The sequence below is a fragment of the Zootermopsis nevadensis genome, unplaced genomic scaffold (assembly GCF_977971745.1).
Source record: "Zootermopsis nevadensis isolate Lab colony 2312 unplaced genomic scaffold, Znev_1.0 Znev_ptg000045l, whole genome shotgun sequence".
NCBI lineage: Eukaryota > Metazoa > Arthropoda > Insecta > Blattodea > Termopsidae > Zootermopsis > Zootermopsis nevadensis.
In genome coordinates, this window is record NW_028259177.1 from 4,016,590 (window position 1) to 4,038,374 (window position 21,785).

The 21,785-nt window shown below is 41.6% G+C and overlaps 1 protein-coding gene across 9 annotated transcripts in view; it reads right to left on the minus strand.

The window, feature by feature from the left end:
- Positions 1-3,864: 3,864 nt before the first annotated feature.
- The window catches only part of LOC147871657 (transcription-associated protein 1-like), a 101,859-nt gene continuing 83,938 nt past the window's right edge, over positions 3,865-21,785 (minus strand). For 5 of the 9 annotated variants that reach the window (XR_015538648.1, XR_015538649.1, XR_015538651.1 and 2 more), the window contains exons 5-9: positions 21,197-21,662; positions 17,882-21,100; positions 11,741-12,214; positions 11,116-11,286; positions 3,865-5,001 (exon numbers count right to left, since the gene is read on the minus strand). Coding sequence is in view for 4 of the 9 variants with exons in the window: in XM_087360704.1 (XP_087216830.1) it covers positions 21,288-21,662 (375 nt within the window). In the remaining 5 variants the exon portion in view is untranslated. The other 4 variants (XM_087360707.1, XM_087360705.1, XM_087360706.1 and 1 more) reach the window with 4 other exon arrangements.

The following is a 21,785-nucleotide window of genomic DNA, read 5'->3' on the forward strand; positions in this document are numbered from 1 at the left end:
CAAGGGTTTGGAGGATAGGGACATTTGAATTTTTCGAGATTATTCGAAAGTCAATTTTTGAAAAGGCAAATATCTCGCGATCTTTAGGAATCTGAGAGACAACACTTATGTCACTTTGAGGGAAGGTATATGTCATAGACATGTCAGAGTCGCGACAATGTAAGTCCAAGGGTTTGGAGGATAGAGACATTTTAATTTTTCGAGGTTATTCGAAAGTCACTTTTTCAAAGGCATATATCTCGCGATGTGTAGGAATCTGAGAGACAAACCTCATATCAGTGTGAGGACACTTATATGCCAACTTCATGTCAGAGTCACGTCAATGTATGTCCAAGGGTTTGCAGGATAGAGGCATTTTAATTTTTCACGGTTATTCGAAAGTCAATTTTTCAAAGGCATTTATCTCGCGATGTGTACGAATCTGAGAGAAAGAACTCATGTCACTATGGGGTCACGTACATGTCAACTTCATGTCAGAGTCACGACAATGTACGTCCAAGGGTTTGCAGGATAGAGAACTTTTACTTTTTCGCGGGTATTCGAAAGTCAATTTTTCAAAGGCATATATCTTCCGATCTGTAGGAAACTGAGAGACAAAACTCCTGCCGTGTCTTCAAACTGTTGGTAACGTATCTGAAACAAGCATGTCATTGCTAAATGTACCTCTGACTTTTCTTCACGGTGGTACTGGTTTGTCTCAATCTCGTACGTCTTAGTTAAATGTACTCTTGTCGTGTTTTATGGAATTCATCGGAATAAAGTATAAATATCACAAAACAACGCACTTGCATACAGCACACCAGCTCAAGGAACACAATACATCATCATACAGTAGCGTATGACACAATAAATTGCCATTTGAAATATTATAAATTCTGTGTGATATGTGACTAATTTTTGTCTTAACAAACAAAATACGAGCTACAAAACATGCATGATGTGGGTGGGTGTGTTTGGGTTAATCTTCGTATGTATACATAGATTGGTAAATACATGAAGGGATGGATAGATATGTAGATGGGTAAATAGATAAATAGGCAGACACATAGACAGGAGACAGAGAAACAGATACACAGAGAGAGAGAGAGAGAGATATTCAGATAGATAGAATAGATAGATTATATAGGTAGAGAAACCGAGATATCTAAAGCCGGCCTGATAATCTTTTATACTCGTACTATTCTGTGGCCTGAGTGAACAACCGTCTGTCATCAAATGTTATATGAGTAAGGATCGCTTTTCACTACATCCTCGAAGTTAATTCTGAAAATACCTAAACCCCATCTCTAATGAGTATTTGTATTCATAACATATTAATAATATAATTGGCTTCTTTCTCTAACTAACGAAACTAAAATATTTAATCCAAGAATGTATTCCACACATACTCAAGTGTATCCACTCATGTAGCCAAAAATCTATTATGTCATATGAAAAAAGTAACGCAGTCCTAATACACGCCATGTGGGACGCTTGGCTGGAGAGGCAGTACAGTGTATACACAAAAGAATGGTGCGGTTTCAAACGTTAATAAAACATTTATTTACCAACTTACATGTGCACAACATACACCGTCAGCGGCGGCAACTCTCAAAGTTTCTCATGCGTTCATTACAATCCTTCAATGTGTGCATCCTGGATCACACGACACACATCCACACGGTAATCAAACTCATCCCAGACCAGCGCTGTGGAAAGACACGGTTGAGAAGCACTCGTACATTCCTGTGAAAATGTCCAGTTGTAGAATGTAATCGTCATAATTGGTATTCAGTTGGAGTAACAACCAGCTTTCCAACATGTCCAGAAATGAGTCGCTGTCTAAGTTGCTTCAGCGAAGAAAGATGGGCCGTGCACTTTTTTGCTGGACACCGCACAGAAAACGTTGACTTTTGTAGAATCACGCTGGTGCTCGGTTCCCCAGATACGGACATCATGTATGTTCACCTTGGCACTGATGTGGAATGTGGCTTCATCGGAGAAGATCAGTCTTTCGACGAACCCATCTTCCTCCATTTTGAACCCCATCTCCTCGCAAAAGCCTCGCCTTTTCACTTTGTCTGATGGTTTAAGGGCCTGCACCAATCGCAATCTTGTACGATTTGGCATGTCCAATTCCCTGCTTCCTCTAGCCACTGACTTGCGGGGACTTCGCTGAAACGCCTCACGAACTCTTTCAATGTTGTCATCAGTCATACGAGGTCGACCAGGACTCTTGCCTTTACAGCATCCAGTTTCTACAAACTGCTTATGTTATTCTTGTGTGGTGCGTCTTTTTGAAACCGTGCACGAAACTCACGCTCTGGACACCTCAAAACGGAGCACACAGAAAGCCTTCTCCTGCTGCAACGCCATCTTTGAAACTGGCCCCGCGGCCACGCAGTAAGCATGGGAAACTTGGACAGTTGCCGCCGCTGACGGTGTGTAAGTTGTGCCCGTGTAAGGTTAGAAATAATTTTGTTATTAGCTTTTGAAACCGCACCGTTCTTTCTTGTATACCCTGTAATTGTCCTCCTTCACTTCATGCATGTCAAAAATTTAAAATTAAACTATATTAAGTACACATTTATTTCTGCAGTAATTTTTAACTAAATTATGATATCAATCTTATACCGCATTGAATCAAAGAAGCTACTCAGGCACCTAGTCTACAAATTATGTCTACCGATGTTCATTCCCATGTTCACAGCAGCTGTTACTAGACACTCTATTATCTTCACATCAAATTTTATGTCTTCCCTTCGGGGTTTTTTTTTTCAGACCCAAAATCCGTATTCACTTGTAATTTCTACGTCATCCCCGATTTTTACCGCGATTAATACTTTATTTCTGGATCCTCTGCAAGTCCGCGGTTCAACTACCGACAGCGACACAATCAAGTTCGGTCCAATTCAATAATATACACAGAAGATACCGTGAATTTTTCCTTCGGGTAAAACCGGCTGGAACGTGATGCTGTCCACGTATCTCCATCTAGCTAGCTGTTAAAGATGCACGTACCTAAACCTTCAATATCCCATACGCCTTCATGCCGTAGTGCGTAATTAAACACGGACGCAACTTATCTTTAAAAAGAAATTAGTCTATCCCGTGTAAGTAATAAGATGATGAGAAAGAACGAGATGATGAAGATTTGCAATTCGTTTTCCTTCAAGGATGGAAATAAGGACTTCATTAGATAAAACCTCTCAACTACGGGATACTGGCAAAAACTAAGCTACAAACTACTACGACTACTGCAACATTGAAGAGATAAATTTCACCCACCAGCGATGAACTGGAGGTTTCTTAGATGACGTCGTCGCTGGACATGGCAATCGTCCGTTGTTTCTCGTGTCGTCTGCTACAAGTTCACTCACGTTTCAGAGCTACGCGCTACCTCCATTCACAAAGCAATGAGCAATTTGAGTTGACGTCTTTTTTGGGGGGGAGGCTCTCTATGACTTCTGTATTATTTGATTTATATATAATATGAGCGACGTTCTTTGCAAATGACTTGACAATGCGAGCTTTCATAAGTCTGAAAGAACAAGGGAATTAATAGAAAGTGTCGGATGCAAAGTTGTATTTTTGCCACCAAATTCGCTAGATTTAAATCCAATTGAGAACTTTTGGTTTGTCATCAATGCACACTTGAATTTGCTAGTACGCTACTATATAATTAATAATTATAATGTAACAAGTCATGGAAATTTTAGCTGCTGTTAAAATCTGATCTCATTGAAAGTCAACTCATATGCGAAAATTTAAAGACGAAATAGTGACATATGTCGTTCTTCTACCTGTTATAAAGGGAGATGGAAACAGAGGTATACAAGCAAGTGTTACAGTTTTCGATGTTTCTACAATCGGAAAAAATAAAAGTACAAGTTATTTATTTATTTATTTATTAAATAACATCTTGAACATAAAACAATCTGAAAACTTCATTTAAAATCTCAGCGTCTGGCGTTTCACTTATTTCGCCTTCAAAAAGACTATATTATTTTATTCACACTTAATTTGCATGTGATTTCGTTGTCCACTACGTCTCGTCCCTAATTTCAGTGTGAATCTCCCATCAATCCACACTTTAATGTCCTAGTACCGATGCCTACGATACTATAAAATTTCAATCATTTCTCAATTACTTTCACTGAATGAACTTTGTCTACGTCAGAGGTGGTCAAATTTGGACTGTACGTCTGTCCTGCAATATGATTGTAATCTAAGGGCAAAGCTATGTAAATAAACAACGATTAGTTTTCAGCCCCATGAAATTTTCCAAATTGAAAATCTTCCCCGCTTTATAGTTTGTGTTAGCAGACGCTTAAGTCACCTCAAAATTACTTAACTTGAAAAGCTAGCCGTTACTCAGATCATCAAAACAGAAAATCCCCACTTTTCAAAATCCTCAATGTCTTCTATATATGCTTTACCGAAGCCTACCACTGCAACTTAACGCATGGTCTGTGACCTCACACCCTCAACATTTCTAATATTGTGGGCAAACTAACTGCGTCTTTGCTGGATTCCGCTGATATTCCGTTGCAGCGCAGCGGCTGGACTGCAGGGTCGATGATGTTGTTAGTGGTTAAGAATGCATGCAGCTACAACTCTACACTAACCCGTCCATCCTCTGAGGGTAGGAAGAAGGCGAAAAAGAAGAAAAGAAAGAAGAAAAAGAGTAAATAGAAAGAATCTGAATTCATTTTGCTCAAGGGATGGAAACAAGCAAAATATTAATTGGAGACTCAAAATTAAGTAACATTGGAAGGAGTTTAACCCCTGCACCCCAGGCGTTAGTCGTGTGTTAATTTAAAATTAAAGTAATTCGTTTCACTCGCCAGCAAAGATGGTAGAAACGAAATATGCCGGAGAGATGACCGCCGACACTGGAAACACGACAAGAGTGCAGCGTCCGGGTGGAAGCGGCTGCGTGTAGACGCAACCGCACGGGTGAAAATGCCATGAAGATCCTCCTCTGAGTTTCGGAACCACGAAGATTCACTTGCCTTTCCCCTGAAACCAGACAGAATGTCCCATATAATGACAAGAATTTATATGTAGGGTCTGAAGCTCCATATTATTTAACAGTTTATTAACATTAATTACGATGATAGCAAACCAAATTTAAACATAACAGTGTGTTGTTCATTAATATTTACAACTTTTATTTATCAGACTAGAAGACAAAAGATTCTAAATTCATGGTCAACGTTATTTTGATTAGAACATACAAACAGCTTGGTTGAAAGTTATCTCCTAAACACAACACACTCTTTTCTGAAATGCTAAGACTAATTATAGAAAAAGCACTCATTAAAAGCAGCTTGGGGGGGGGGCGGGGGATGCGGGTATTATCTGTCCCGACACTACGCCTCGGCCTCGCAAGATAGAAATCTGTGCCTTACATCTTCAATCTGCGCGTAAATTGTTATCTCCTGTTCTCACTGTGGTGATTGTGATGATTAAGTTTACCGACGTTTAGGAAGTGATATTGCTACCTCCATCATAACAGCGATGATGGTGGGCCCTTGTGATGACGCAACATCACAAAAGACATTCATAAAACATTCTTCGGTTATGATTATTTGCTCCCAAGTGATTTTGGACCTTACGGGATAACATTTATAAATAACCGTTGCCATGGTAACGCTGCTAAGAGATGTTGGGTCTAATCGGATAATTATTATGATTATTATTGTTTACTACTTTACATTTTTGCCATCATTCTTAGCGGGCAATTTATTAGTCTTAAAATTTTGTCCGTTATACACCATAAAATGGCAGGATTCTTCTAAAAGATGAACTTGAAATTACATTGAATAAAGCGATAGCTGTCTACATTTAATGTGTCTTAAAATATGCTTCAGTATACTAAAAATCACGAGAAAGATCTCTAACGATTGTCTGTCGACGGGGAGAGATTCGAACCCGAAACCTATCGAGTAGGACAACTCAATATTTATTTCTTGTATGTTTACTTACCCAACACTCCTGATCTGTGGAACTAACCCTAACAGACTACGTGCGCGATGAGGGACCATTACATCAAAGGAAGACAGTGATTTCTATCTACACCAAGACATTCCAACAGCACCAGGTTCTAGCCAGTGTGCTCAACGGTTAAACGGGTACGGGGTTACTGCGACCTGCGGTAAACATCTGACCAGTAACGAAGTATTACGGAACAGAGAATGACGTCCACACGTTCATAATCCCATGCTCTGGCAAAACAGATACGGGTGTAATTTTTCAATATTCGATTTAAAAGAAATTGGATAATGATCATTTTATGCGGAAACGTTTACAAAGATATGAGAGACTCAAACAAGGAACAGAAATGTGATTAGTCCGTGAAACATTAAACAAGCATAATCTCTTTTAAAATTGACATATTGCAGAGGATATAGAGTCTGGATGTAATGACTCATACAACCCGGATTTAAAGAAATCAGATATTATTCGTTCAAGTATCATGTCGAGTAACAAATATTTCCGAGGAACATATTTCTTCCATCCTCAGGGCTAAAGATTGGTGAGCATTAATGTTACATTCTACAACATTAGGTGTAACTGGGAGGATAATATTAAAATTGTTCTTACGGAAGTACTTTTCAAGGTTGCGAAATGGATTAATATGGCTCAGGAAAGACACCACTGACGGGATTTTGTGAACACTACGCTGAACTTTCCATTCAAGGCGGATAATTTCACTAGCTGAGCCTATTGTTAGCTTCTTACTCCCACCTCAGAAATTCGCAAGACTACCTTTGATGGTCATATCGATGGAAAAGCATGTAAAATTTAAAAAAGAAAGTTGTATGGCATCTGGTGTCATTTCAATAAAATAAATTCTTTCTAAAATAATTAATAATGCTATACACGCATACGATAAAAATAAAAATTAAAGTCTCACTGATTATTACAGAAATTTGGACATATAATAATAATAATAATAATATTTGCTTTAAAGTGTTATTTTGATCTGGGACCATGCACAGCTACTGTATAACTCACAGTCGAACGCACGTATATGTACGATGGTGTCCGACGCTACCAGAAGCTTGCTGGAATATCGGATGGATACCGGCCTTGCGATACGACCTAAGGTCAAAACGTGCCCCCCATTTCCAAACAACCATTCGCAGTCAAAACTCTTCGTTTCTAACACGTACTACTAACATTACACAGGCCGATTTTCGTCAAATTCGATATTAACTGTATGTCACTATCTGTTACCTTCCATTGGTACTATCAGCCATGACCCTCGTTATTAATTTATGTATTAAAAGTACAAAGCCACGATTAAGAATATCCATAAATTTAAACTTGCATGCATCTAGGACAAAAAATTCTGAATGGATTAGGCATTGGACAAGGCAGGTAGCTCCAAAATTGACTTTCGATATTACGCCCGTGCGCACAGACATGTTTCATTTGTTACCATGCACTTGGGCAAACATTACACTAATCCCTAGGGTCAAATCAACAGGTCACGCCGCCATTGTGCCAATTCTTTCAAGTACTGCATAAATTTTTGAAGGCGTCTCCACGAACAGCGGAGAATTTTATGGAAGTGCATTAAGACGCACTCTTTCAACCAAGGTCAACAGTTCATGACACGAAATAACAGAAAAAGATAATTATTTGTCTGAATTCTATTCTACAAGGAATGTAATCCTTGGTTACACGTGATATGAGCAATGCGACAAAGTTGGAGAATGTGTAATATTCCTAAGAATTCCATTCACGCAGTGCATTTATTGAGACTATCTGCTGGTTTCTTCCAGCTTAAAACATGTTTTCAAACACGGCAGCAATTTCTTTCTCGTACTGAACACGTACACGTGTTCAACTTATCAAATGGGACACGAAGTGCTGGAAACAGCGACTTCAAGTTTTGCTATTATTCTCGAGACAGTGTTCAATGGCGCAACAAATATTCGAGCTGAGGAACGACTGGATTTTAGAGCAACACACACCTGAACGCGGTCCTAAATTCGTCAGAATCTGTCGAGAATCGATGAACCAATTTACTGTAACCTGAGTGTCAACCCATCCTAATCTTCGGAACTTATTAAAAACACAAACAGACAGAGAGAGAGATGCTTCAACTAAGTTAACAGTCCTATAATATTTCTTTATGATTTAGACAGGCGTAATACTTCGTTTCTCACTCTGTAAGACAATCCGAACTTGAAAACCCTTAGGGAAAGAGATTCAAGAAGATTATTTACAAGGGAGTGGGGCGAAGTAATACTGATAAAGAAAAAGGCATGTAAACGGTACATTAAGCCTTCAACAGAGAATACTAAATACCAATTAGTTCAATTCTGAAAGTTTACTTCAACGTATGTACCAAGTGTTTTAATTATGATGCCTTTTATATTTATGGATTTTCTATGATTCTCACTATAAACAACGATTATTTCCTTAAACAGCGTTAACCAGTTGATCTTCGTAATGGTGAAGAGTTGTGTTTTCTTCGCGGTACGGACTGGATTCTTTAATATTAATCAGACGAACTATGATTCTCGGAATAAACAGCGATCATTTCCTTAAACAGCCTTAACCAGTTGATCTTCGTAATGGTGAAGAGTTGTGTTTTCTTCGCGGTACGGACTGGATCCTTTAATATTAATCAGACGAACTATGATTCTCGGAATAAACAGCGATCATTTCCTTAAACAGCCTTAACCAGTTGATCTTCGTAATGGTGAAGAGTTGTGTTTTCTTCGCGGTACGGACTGGATTCTTAAATATTATTCAGACGAACTACGATTCTCGGAATAAACAGCGATCATTTCCTTAAACAGCCTTAACCAGTTGATCTTCGTAATGGTGAAGAGTTGTGTTTTCTTCGCGGTACGGACTGAATTCTTTAATATTAATCAGACGAACTACGATTCTCGGAATAAACAGCGATCATTTCCTTAAACAGCGTTAACCAGTTGATCTTCGTAATGGTGAAGTGTTGTGTTTTCTTCGCGGTACGGACTGGATTCTTTAATATTAATCAGACGAACTATGATTCTCGGAATAAACAGCGATCATTTCCTTAAACAGCGTTAACCAGTTGATCTTCGTAATGGTGAAGAGTTGTGTTTTCTTCGCGGTACGGACTGAATTCTTAAATATAATTCAGACGAACTATGATTCTCGGAATAAACAGCGATCATTTCCTTAAACAGCGTTAACCAGTTGATCTTCGTAATGGTGAAGAGTTGTGTTTTCTTCGCGGTACGGACTGAATTCTTAAATATAATTCAGACGAACTATGATTCTCGGAATAAACAACGATCATTTCCTTAAACAGCGTTAACCAGTTGATCTTCGTAATGGTGAAGAGTTGTGTTTTCTTCGCGGTACGGACTGAATTCTTAAATATAATTCAGACGAACTATGATTCTCGGAATAAACAACGATCATTTCCTGAAACAGCGTTAACCAGTTGATCTTCGTAATGGTGAAGAGTTGTGTTTTCTTCGCGGTACGGACTGAATTCTTAAATATAATTCAGACGAACTATGATTCTCGGAATAAACAACGATCATTTCCTTAAACAGCGTTAACCAGTTGATCTTCGTAATGGTGAAGAGTTGTGTTTTCTTCGCGGTACGGACTGAATTCTTAAATATAATTCAGACGAACTATGATTCTCGGAATAAACAGCGATCATTTCCTTAAACAGCCTTAACCAGTTGATCTTCGTAATGGTGAAGAGTTGTGTTTTCTTCGCGGTACGGACTGAATTCTTAAATATAATTCAGACGAACTACGATTCTCGGAATAAACAGCGATCATTTCCTTAAACAGCGTTAACCAGTTGATCTTCGTAATGGTGAAGAGTTGTGTTTTCTTCGCGGTACGGACTGAATTCTTAAATATTATTCAGACGACCTACGGCTTCATGGGGTTAATGATGCTTATTTTTTCATTTCAAAGAGCACACAAAAAGTTAATTTATGAACCCTCTTAGGAAGGGAATGAATTATTTCGGAAGATTTAGTAGCGGTGAGACTTAATATTAAACTGTGTTTTTGTATAAAGAGTATCTAGAGATGTGAATCAGACTGCAGTGACTCACGATAGACTCAAATTTCGGTTTCCTTGCACTTGTAAAGCTTCAGTTTCATTGATTAGGAAAATAGATCAGGTACTCAATTTGACGATATTTTATATTACTATACACAGAATAAACTGAAAGTCCACAAAACTGCAATTTTTATTAGCGAAGAGTAATTATAACTGTTATAAATTACGCCTTCATAGTTTTCTGACTCGAGATACTGTAAACTGGTGTAGCTTTAATTCAATATATATCTCTACTGTGTTGCTACAAGTGGACTTGAATATCAACGCACTTCCTCTTGGTCTACGCTCCTGTATCCCATCACCATCCTTCGGGATACAACGCAGAACGATACTTCGTTCTGATGACTGCCTCAATCAAGCAAAGGATGTTGAAAATGTTTCTCCATATTTTGGGAACCTCTGCTCTATACAGCGCTACATTCTAGCAGCTGTCTAATTCCATCACCGCGTAAAGGACGCCTACTCAGTCGCGTCCATGGCAGACGGCTAATCCAAATCAATACAGACTCCGTACGCAATACTCGGTCCACCTAACACCAACAGCATTTCCTTACGAAATTTATCCAACAGAAATGACGTAAGGACGACCAGTCAGTTTTTAAAATTTCTGTGTCTATACACGAAGAGAAAGGCTTTGACCAGTTAAACGACTGTCAGCTACACGATGACTGCCGTACATGTTTACATCAAGAGAGACGCAAGAAACTGGTCTCATACCGCAAGTGTGCGTGTCTATCACGTCTCTGCGATTGTCTGCATTTTCTCCTTTTCCAATTCTCAAATGATCTGTAACTTTTCCTTTCTGTTTCCAACTCATAAAAGAACTCGATTCCTTACCGTACGTAGGGGGTTTCAAACATTCTTTGATTTTGGCGATATCGGTACCTTCGCGAAATCCCACCCACGCAGACCAGGCTTTACTCAGACACTACATTACCGTCGAGACATACTAATTTCTAATTTCCCACAGAACACTATCTACGAAAGTCATTATAATTTTGAATCGACCTTGAAATAATACATCACCGTACTCACCCGAGTACATCGCTCGCTGGTGCCTCATCGTTTCAGACGTCTCGAGCCAGACGACGTCACAGAGCAGCGTCCAGGAGCGAGACGTGGAAAAATCTTCAGAGGGTTCACGACGGCGATGAAGAATGATGATATCATAATCACCGTGAATGTGAAGAGGGCTCCGCCAATCACCTCAAAGCAGACATAATGACAAGAATTTATAATTACGTCGCTTCTGTACTGAACCCCCCGAGGAGGAAATTGCCAGATTACGTTACTGAGGCCACGATCGTCCCAGGCCGGGAGGTGGTACGGCTTGGGGGGGGAGGTAAAGCGGTGAAAAGTCAAAAGAAAACCAAATGAAACTACTTCGAATAACTCCGGCTGGGTATCCAACTCCAGACGCCCAACTCAACCCCCACAAACCCTGACTTGCCTTCCGACTTTCTCCTCGAGTCGTTCTCTCTCCGGCGGACACACACAGACTGTCCTAACTGCCCTGCTGTCTGATCAGGGCTCGAACTCGCCGACTCCAAAGAACTTAGAGAGGGGAGATAAGCCACTTCGAGCCATGAGGCATGGCTCAGTACGTACGCTCTGAAACTCGATCAGTGGGCATTATCTGACAATATCTCATTGTACTCACCGGAGTCCTTAGTTCGCTGCTGCTGTAATATAATTTTCGGGTTGTCGTGTTAGCGACCTCACGATGTAAGCGGCCGTCATCCTCACCGCTCCGTAAACCTCAAGTCTTGAACGAGTGTCACGTGGTTGTTAACACTGACCTAGAAGGAGACGGAATGCGTGGGCAGTATCACAGAACAATCAAAACGTAAAATAAAATAATATCTCAGAATACTTAGTTCAGTGTTGCAACGTCATTTCAGCCATCTTGTCTTGTGTGACCTAGGCCAAGTCACGTTTTTTCCTCAACGTACTTTAAGAACTCTCTACTTCAGAGGACGGAATATTTCATGCAACTCACCTTGAATGACTTAAGCGGGTTCGCGTTGTACAAGACGTAGCACCCGGGGACACACAACAGTCACAGTCCTAGAGAAAAATATATAGACGATCTTATATCACTCCACTTTCTCCATGGAAAAGCGACGTAATTCACCTGTAAAGCCGCCAGACAGAAATGCCTATAAGTCAGGGTCGTTATCTATCCGACGAGGTTAAATCTGTATTCATTATGATAAGGTCAAATCCAGGAGTCAATTATAATCAATATTACAATTTTCATCGATTTGTGCTTACATTACACGTACAGTGAATGGCAAAAGAGGTGGAAATCCACACAATAAGAATTTATTATTATTATTTTCGCTTCAGATTCCAGGATTACATTTTCAATGGTGCAAGGGTTAATAAAATCTAACTCAAAGACGTTTGTAATTTCTAGAGAAAATCGGTTAGTATTTTCACTATCACGAAATCGCCTGCATTCTTTAGAGCCTCGTACTACTACCACGAAAGCTTCAACAACTCTTTGGCTGTCGAACAAATCGAAAATTAAACCAAACACAAGCTGAGACGTAATATCAAAATGGCCGACTGAAGCCCCAACTTACCTAAAGACTGCGTACATCCGCGCTGTACCGAAGCAGGAGACAGACAAACGGAAAGAACTCAACTTGTTCGAGGAAACAAGTTTCGCGGAGCATGCTGGGAAAGGCAAAGATGAAAAACTCATCCAACGCGTGTCGGCAGAGATGACTAAGGGGCAGATAAAATTATACGTCCAGTAATAAAACACTAAAAGCGAAAATACTACGAGCAGCGAAAACTCAATGATTTAATCGAATGAAACCAAGTCGCGGGACCGAGGGTCCTGTAAATGGTCGTACAGAATAAAACAAGGCTCAAAAACATAAAATAAATGGCAGCGTCCTCTGTGCGGGAACATCGGGACCCACCACAAGCGCCGTCCCGCACAGAGGGCGCAAGAGGTTATTTTGCTTTAAGAGGTTTGTTTAAGTTCCTATGACCACTTAGCGGCTGGGGTTGAGCCCCCCTGTCGGTATTATTCCATATCAATTACCGCGCTTTCGTTGCTGGTACTATTTTCGAATTTTGAGTGGTCCTCTCATTATACCTAATCTTACTATGTTCCTGCTATATCCCCTAGACAAGATCTGTTGCCAGGTCGGTTAGTCGAAAGAGTTGAACGATTCGCCTAGCCCACGAGGTCCTGTTTTGCGTAGCGTGCGAGCGCAAAGCCAACGAGTTGGACTCGTCCGGTTCGTTGGAACCCGGCGCCCGGGCCATTGTCCGGAGCCGGGTCCGCGCCTCTGCTCGCTCAAGAAACGGCCTGGGCCTCCACCTCCCTTCGTGGGGCGCGGGGGGGTTAGGGCGCGGGGGTTAGGGCGCGGGGGTTAGGGCGCGGGGGTTAGGGCGCGGGGGTTAGGGCGCGGGGGTTAGGGCGCGGGGGTTAGGGCGCGGGGGTTAGGGCGCGGGGGTTAGGGCGCGGGGGTTAGGGCGCGGGGGTTAGGGCGCGGGGGTTAGGGCGCGGGGGTTAGGGCGCGGGGGTTAGGGCGCGGGGGTTAGGGCGCGGGGGTTAGGGCGCGGGGGTTAGGGCGCGGGGGGTTAGGGCGCGGGGGTTAGGGCGCGGGGGTTAGGGCGCGGGGGGGTTAGGGCGCGGGGGGGTTAGGGCGCGGGGGGGTTAGGGCGCGGGGGGGTTAGGGCGCGGGGGGGTTAGGGCGCGGGGGTTAGGGCGCGCGTTTTGAATTCTGGTTGTGGATCCTATGTGGGATAATATGGGGATTTTTGGTGGGGAATCCTGCAGGATCGTGGGTAATATTATGTGGTGAATCCAGGGGAATATCCTGGGAATCATGGGTTGCGATCGTGGGAAATTCTGTTGGAAATGTTTGGTGGCAGATTCTGCTAGATCTGGGTAGGGAATCCTTGGTGGGGATCCTAGGAAATCTGTGGGGAATACTAGGATGGTCATGGGGAGTCCTGGTAAATCCGAGGAATCCTGGAGGGGGTTATAGGGGATCCTAGAGGTGATTGTCTTCGGGGATCCTGCCGTGATCCTAGAGGGCAGTGTCCAGGGAATCCTGGGGTCCTAGGGGATCCTGTGGTTCCTGGGATATGGTGATGCTGCAGGGATCCTGAGGGGATGGTCCCGGGGGGGCGATCTTGGGTAGGGGTGATCATGAGGGTTGGCCCAAAGAAGGTGATAGCCCTGGGAAGGGGTGCGACTGGGGTAGTGGCCCTGGGGTAAAGGGTGTGGCCCTAGGGTGGCTGGCTAGCAGAAATATTGGTGAGAAGATATAACCTTGAGATTTTTTAAGACCAGTATCTACGAAACTATTGGGCCGAATTTGTCGTGGCTTCCTTGACCTATACGTGACCTCATTTTGACATGAGTATGGTCAATCAGGTATTTGCCGTTTGGCATAAATACGTATGACCTTGAGAATTTTAAAAACCTCTATCTGGCAAACTATTGGGGCGATCTTGTCTTGACTTTGTCATGACCTTGACCTAACAGTGACATCAATGTTACAAGAGAATAATCACTCTGATAACTGATGAAGATGTGAGGGCGAAATAATGTACAACAGTGGTCCCCAACGCGGTGCCCGCGTTGATACGGAAAGAGGTTATACTGAATAATAAAGGCCGTTCAACCATGAACATTATAAAATCAAAGCACAGTTCTCTACGTACTAATGCCCATCTTGACGATTGCGAGCAGCAACATCATCCTACTCTCCCAAATTTGTAAAACTGGCCGCTGAAATGCAGTGCCAAACATCACACTGACTTCCCACTTGAGTAATAATAATTATACTTATAAAATTACGTATTTTTGATTGCGTGGTTTCTTGTATCAATAAACGTCGTGTTGTTTTGTGTATTATTTGGTGTCCGTATCTTATTTGTCCAGAGAAAGGAAAAAAAGGTTGGGGACCACTGACGTAAGGCAATACATGCCAAACATTATCATCAGTGCTTTTGGTGTAATCACGCACGTCTGCTGATATCGAAGTTTCAACGTTCCTACGTGCGGATATCCGTATATCCCATGTACACACAAGATCGAGATTAAATACATTTCTTTTGTACATTCATGTATGTCTGATGGTTGATATGGGTTGCCATTATCCACACATTGAAGGCAGATTCATATTTATTTATGACGGACTTTGCCACAGTACGTATGTGTTTGCCGCGTGGTATTCTACGTCCATACAGCATCCAGTTGATGTGATGTGTCCAGATGGGGGGGGAGGTCATAAATGCAGAGGGAGTTAAAGAGAGAAAAGTAATGCCGCACCAGCTTGGCCCAAAAGTTATATTCTGAGCAAAAAATTTCGAAAAGGAATTCCCACAGTGGCAAAGCGTGACTTTTTCAAAAGTGTTGGCCAAATCCCACTCCGGGATGGGGGTCAGGGGAGTTGAAACTTTGGCAGTTAAGTTTTTGGATCGTAATTTATTTTCCATGATGAACAATTAAGTGTTAGCAGTCGAGGTTTGGCTAGCATCTTAGCTTGGTAGGTCATGTAATCCTCTACTTACCCCCTCAAACCAGAACTATATTGTAAGATTTGAGGTTTTCACAGCAGATATTGTTTCTGTCATAATTGCGTTTGCGCAAATAGACTGGGAGCTTACGCCTGAATGAGGTACCCATCAACGCTTGTAGGGGGAGGTATTCCCATATGTCATTTCAGATAAATCCATTCAAACAGCACACCCAAGTTACTGCTATTCTTATGGGCACACGCTCCAGAAGCATCTATAAGTTAATGTGATTAAGTCAAGGTTGTTTACAATGTCTTCCGTGGTTTAATGCGTCACTGGGACATACGATTGTGTGGGTCGTATTAACCCGGTCAGTATCGCACTCCATTGCAGCACGCTGCCACTACAAACAGTCCTACATATCGGGTGGCCATTATGTCCCATTCCACTTGCATGAATAAACGGAAAATCAGTTAACACTGACACGATATCTAGTTGCTACAGGTTGCAGCGTGAACTTGTAACTTAATCAGTACACGAACTGTAAAGAAGTTCTTGACATAAACTCGCACAGTGCTAGGACAATGGATGTAAAATAAACTGTCGTACCTTTAGTTGCAACGAAGGTAACTGTTGCGAGCAGCGCCAACTGGGACAATCATAATTAATAAGAAAGCTGGCCATGTCGTTGACCGATTGATTAACTAACTAGATGGCTTACCAAACCCGAAGGTTCATCACCGAATTAACCAAAGCCCTCCACCGGACCCTGTCCTGGGCCAACAAAATCCAGTCTCCTTCAACTCCTATCTCCCATAGATCCCGCCTGAGATTATCCTCCCATCTACGTCTAGGTCTCCCCAGAGGTCTCTCCCCCTCAGGCTTCCCGGTGCACACCTCTTGTCCCATCCATGCACGCTACATGCCCAGACCATCTCATTCTTCTCGACTTAATCACCCTGACAATATTGGGGGAGGAGTACATATTTTTAAGCTCGTCATTGTGCAGTTTTCTCCATGCCCCATCATCTTCTCTCCTAGGCCCAAATATCCTCCTAAACACCCGATTCTCAAACACCTGCAATCTGTGTTCCTCCCTCTGAGTGAGAGACCATGTTTCGCACCCATACCACACAACAGGCAAGATTATTGTTTTGTATATTTTAATCTTCAGGTTCTTAGAAATCAGACGGGAAGACAAAATATTTTGAACTGAGAAGTAGCAAGCATTTCCAGAATTTAGTCTCCTCCTAACTTCGTCGTGAGCAACATTTTGAATCGTTTTTGTTGTTCCCAAGTATTTGAACTTTGTCACACTTTCAAAGGATTTATGAGCCACCTTAATGTCTGTCGGGTACATCATCGTGTTCACAAAAGCCCGCCACCGGGGTCTATCCTGAGTCAGTTGCATCCAGTTCACTCCATTGAGACCCATCTTCGTAAGATTCGTCTTAATGTTATCTTCCCACCTACGCCGAGGTGTTCCCTTCAGGCCTTGTAAACTTTCAACTCGCCCTAACAACATCGGGTGTGGAGTTCGTCAAGCATTTTTCTCTCTTATCTGTCCCACTCCCGTTTTGGGTCCAGACATCTTCCTCGACACTCTGTTCTCAGAGGCCCTCAGTCTATGTTCCTCCCTCAAAGTTAAAGAACACGTTTTGCACCCATAAATACTTTGCACTCAATACTAGCAATCATTCCCCGGATTTAATCTGCTGATGTAGGAGATAATGAGAGGGAGATTCTTCAATATTTATTCTTCTAAATCCGGAATACAATTTCTTTCAGTTCCCTAAAACGCTTTAATAATGTCGATGTATCAAGAGATGAAAAGCGTTAGAATTATTGTTCAGAATACAAACCCCACTTCTTAGCATCCATGTATTTTTATTAAGATTCTGGGCCACGAAACACGTTTAATTCATTTAAAATTGTAAAAAGTTAATTGCCTACTGGAATATTCTTTTATTATAAATGTTGCCGTTAACAAACAGAAGTCAATCTAATGTTACTTGAAATTGTGTTAAAAAAGTTTAATTCTCTTACACGAGTTCACAAATGCAGACGAAAACATTAAATGTGATGAACAACAATATTTATAATTAGGAATCCCTTACCTCAAACTTTGTTCAATTGTAGGAGACCACGACGTCCACGGGCAAAGATCAGTTTAATCAAAATTAAAATGGAGAGAGTGGAGGGCGGTTTCACAGATTTCTTAATAATTCTTTTATAAGATAAGAACTTGTGATATTCTATATTAGTAAGAATTGCCACAAACAACATATTCCCTCCACCTAACATTTACCTGGGCAATACTCATTACAGCTGAATCTAAACGGTGACAAGCCGCTGCATCCAGTCTGTACAGAAAGTCATTATTTCACGGTCACCAACTCTGAAATGACAAATGTTCGTGTAAAAGACAGATCAATGAAAATGTCACCTTATATTTTAAACTGCGACAGTAGCTCAGTCTCTTGTGTGGAAGGAAACAATCTTGGATGAAGATAAGTGCAAAATTCCTCTGACAGCATAGCCGAGTTTCCAGGAAATTCCAAAGTGCAATGGCCGTGACTTCCACATGAAACCAGATTCATTCAGAATGGAGTTGCCTCTTTCCACATCCTACGTCATTAGGAACCCTGCATATTCCAAACTGCATTACAACACTAATATTTAAACACCGCAACCTATCTGCTGTCATACCACAGCGACCAGAATGGCATATCCAGATCACATCAGGCGTTCCGAGTAAAGGTGACGATTCTGAAAAAAAAAGTAAGACAAGTTTATTGCAATTACTGTCATCATCATTATTGCCATCTTCTTCTTCCAAACATCTGATCTGCCATATGCAACTTCCGTGCTCATTCTTTTCCTTTCTGACTGCCTCACTAGAATCGTAACAAACTGGTAATATTACCAACTACAAAACATCAGTGCCTTCCTGGACAAACACGTAGTAGCTAGATTTAACACTTTGCTTAGTATTCAAATTGAGCCGAGTTGTTTTTTAACGATTACGAGGACGAACAAGACCTCAAATCAATGTAGAAATACACGAATTCTGTCGGCCAATGTACAAACATTCTAGGCTACGCTTCAGGAAGTTGTCAAATGTCACTTTCATAAATTACAAAGGGACCCTTTTCCCCCGCCCAGTAATGTATCCAACGCAACGAATTATGGTCGTATTACGTAGGAAGATGGTGGGGACAAACGAAGTCAAATCAGACGACAAAACGATAAAGTAAAGCAAACGCGAAAAGCCGTTCAATATGACCTTCGTGACTGTGTGTTCGTAAATAATTTGTTTCGGCTACGGTAAACAAATGATCATTTCCTTGTTAACCAAAGCAACGCGCCATTCATTACGCTAAACTACGTTCAATTTTTCTGCTACCCTTTTTAAAACAATCCGCACACCTACGCCCACATCTTGGGGCAGATTTTTATTCAAAGTCTTGGTTACTCGTATGGTCACATTTCCAGCAATTACAGAAGCAGCAGTTTGCCAGAAGACAACTGCCTGCCTTCTCTCCCTCGCTCCACACCCAATTCACATAACATGATGGAAGGATGACTGTAAGTGCCAAAGAAACTGGCAGGGTGCTGGGGCCACCAACCCGGTCGCAAATACTTAGACATTCTGTACTGTGGACGTGGGGATTCCCCACTAAGTAAAGGAGAGCCACCAAAAATTTCTTACTTTGAGGAAACATCTCTCCATGACACCAGCAGCAGCACTCTCAATGTAACAACTTTAACAAGTAGAAACACAACAAAATAAAGAAAGCAATTCTACAAAACAATATTTTGTATCTGACATTACGTCAATAAACAGTTTTACGAGATGAGTTTTAGTGCACGCTGATTACTGAATTGCCAGCATGTCTACACGAGAATTTCTGATTGTGGTCACAATGTTTATTAAGATCCCGGGACCCCTTCAACATCATGATCGTATGTTGATTCACTACCCAATAACAAGATCAATAAAACGTGCAACAAATAAAGCTACGTTCTACCTCCAAGAATCATACGCAAAGGAATCTTCACTCGCAGACAGCTCAAACACTCTAATATTTTAACAAACATCCTGCAAAAGAGCTGTACCACTTAAAGTCCTCTCCCTTCCATTTCAGCACAGATTCTTACAGTAGTAATAAGTTCTAGAAATGAATGGAGGGGAGACACGGGTTTCGTATTGTATGCATTTCCTTCCTGATTTCTGCCCTCTAAAAAATAACTGAGGGTTTTCGTGGGTGCGATATGGGAGCCCAAGATGAGAGGAAGGAGGGGTTATGTAAAAATATATTTATGAGGGAGCAGCCAAGGTGGTCAACGAACACCAAACAGACATCATATATCATTTCATTTCCAGGTCAACAATCTTTAACCAAACTAAATTGTCAATAACTTCAGCCTGTCTCTCTCTCACACACACAAAAACACAATCTCTACATTCTTCCTATAAACAATCTGACTGACAACACTAACAAATTAGTCTTTCCTAAGCCAAGAACTCTTCACAACCATTTTACAGACATAAAATAACAATCCTGACAAACACCAGCACTGGTACATTGTGACCCACATAAGTGGCACTGCCTTTCTATACTTGGGTCCAACCAACCACACCACTCCTCAATCCTAATGCAAATCCCCTTACCCCACCACCAACCACGAAATATACCAGAAGTAATACTGAGCCTCATCACATGTCCATGAGACTGACACCTGACAACTCTCAACATATGGTTAAGTCTCAAATAAATGGAACCTCTGACAGTCATCTCCATTTTTGCAAGCAAATCCAAATTCATAACGAACACCACACCACAAACTTACAAGTTTTGTAACCGATCCCCTTGCTCAACACAGCAAACTCTCAAAATTAACCAAAAGCACAGAAAATATCCCGGCAGCTCCGCTAACTGTGCACAAAACTAAATTACTTACACTGGCAAATGCTCACTTATTAATTAGTAAACAGACCACATTAAAGGCTCCTCAGCACTGCACACATCTCACGTGTAACAAAACCTTATCACAAATAGTCACCACCCTCGTCTACAAGCTACACCTAACCTCCAATTTTGGTGTCCTATAAACAATATATTCACTAGAGAATCATGAATGCCTCTAGCATACCACAGATACTGCAATAATGCCAATCCCTCACCACATTTACGTCTTTCAACATATCAAATCTCACGCTTTAAGTCACAACATCTAAAGTACCTAATAAAATTGGACAGACTCATCTCTCTCACACGACAACCGCATCAAATACATTCTAATGCTCATGTACTCACACAACGAATGCCTGGTTCAGACCGATATCAGTCTCTTGCGGATATGAGGTTCCTTCTTTGTCCCAGCAGGTTTAATCTTCTGACATGAAGTCGGTCTGCCAACTGTTGCCGCACGTACTTCAACGCTTCTCTGGCTAGCAGTACGCAGGTCACGTGGTGCTCAGTAGAATCTGAAGGATCATTCTGTTTCTCGTAATCTGCTACTCCTAGAAAGAGAAAATAAATTCACATTCAAGAAATCAAGACATCACACTCTTCTAAGAACACACAGTTTTACTTCACCAAGCAGTTAACACTCCCACCTTAGCCAATGAACAAGCACCTTCCATTTTCAGAAGACAAATTCTGTCAAGTTCATTACAAACTCATTCACAAGTTAACTTTAAATACGGGTCACGACCAGCGACCTGACAAATTCTGAACTCCCTCGCTTACAGATTCATACTGGAGCCTTTCTTTCCTCCCCCCCAACAAATTTAAAACATTCGCCAAGTGGGCCATTATTCCACACGTCATAATACTGCAACTACAAACTCTACAACTCACACACGTCACGTCAGACCCACGCAACTTCCGTTGCCACTGATTCAGTGGATATTTAACGAACAGTTCGCTTGCCGTCGGTTTGGAGCCGAGGATGTTGATCGCTGTCTCCAAGAAAAGAACAAGTGCCAGGTGTCCTGGCTTACACGGCTCCCTCTCCTCGTGCCCCATTATGACAGCGAGGGAGTCTGTAAACACCAGTCGGTCCATGCCCTTCAGGTTCGCCTGTTTTGATGTCATGGAGAAAGGACGTAAATGAAAGATTAAGAAATGGCAAGCCTCTACAACACAGCCAACATCTGTAGCACTTCTACTACTAAGGTGAATTCAACCGACAAGGGGCAATTA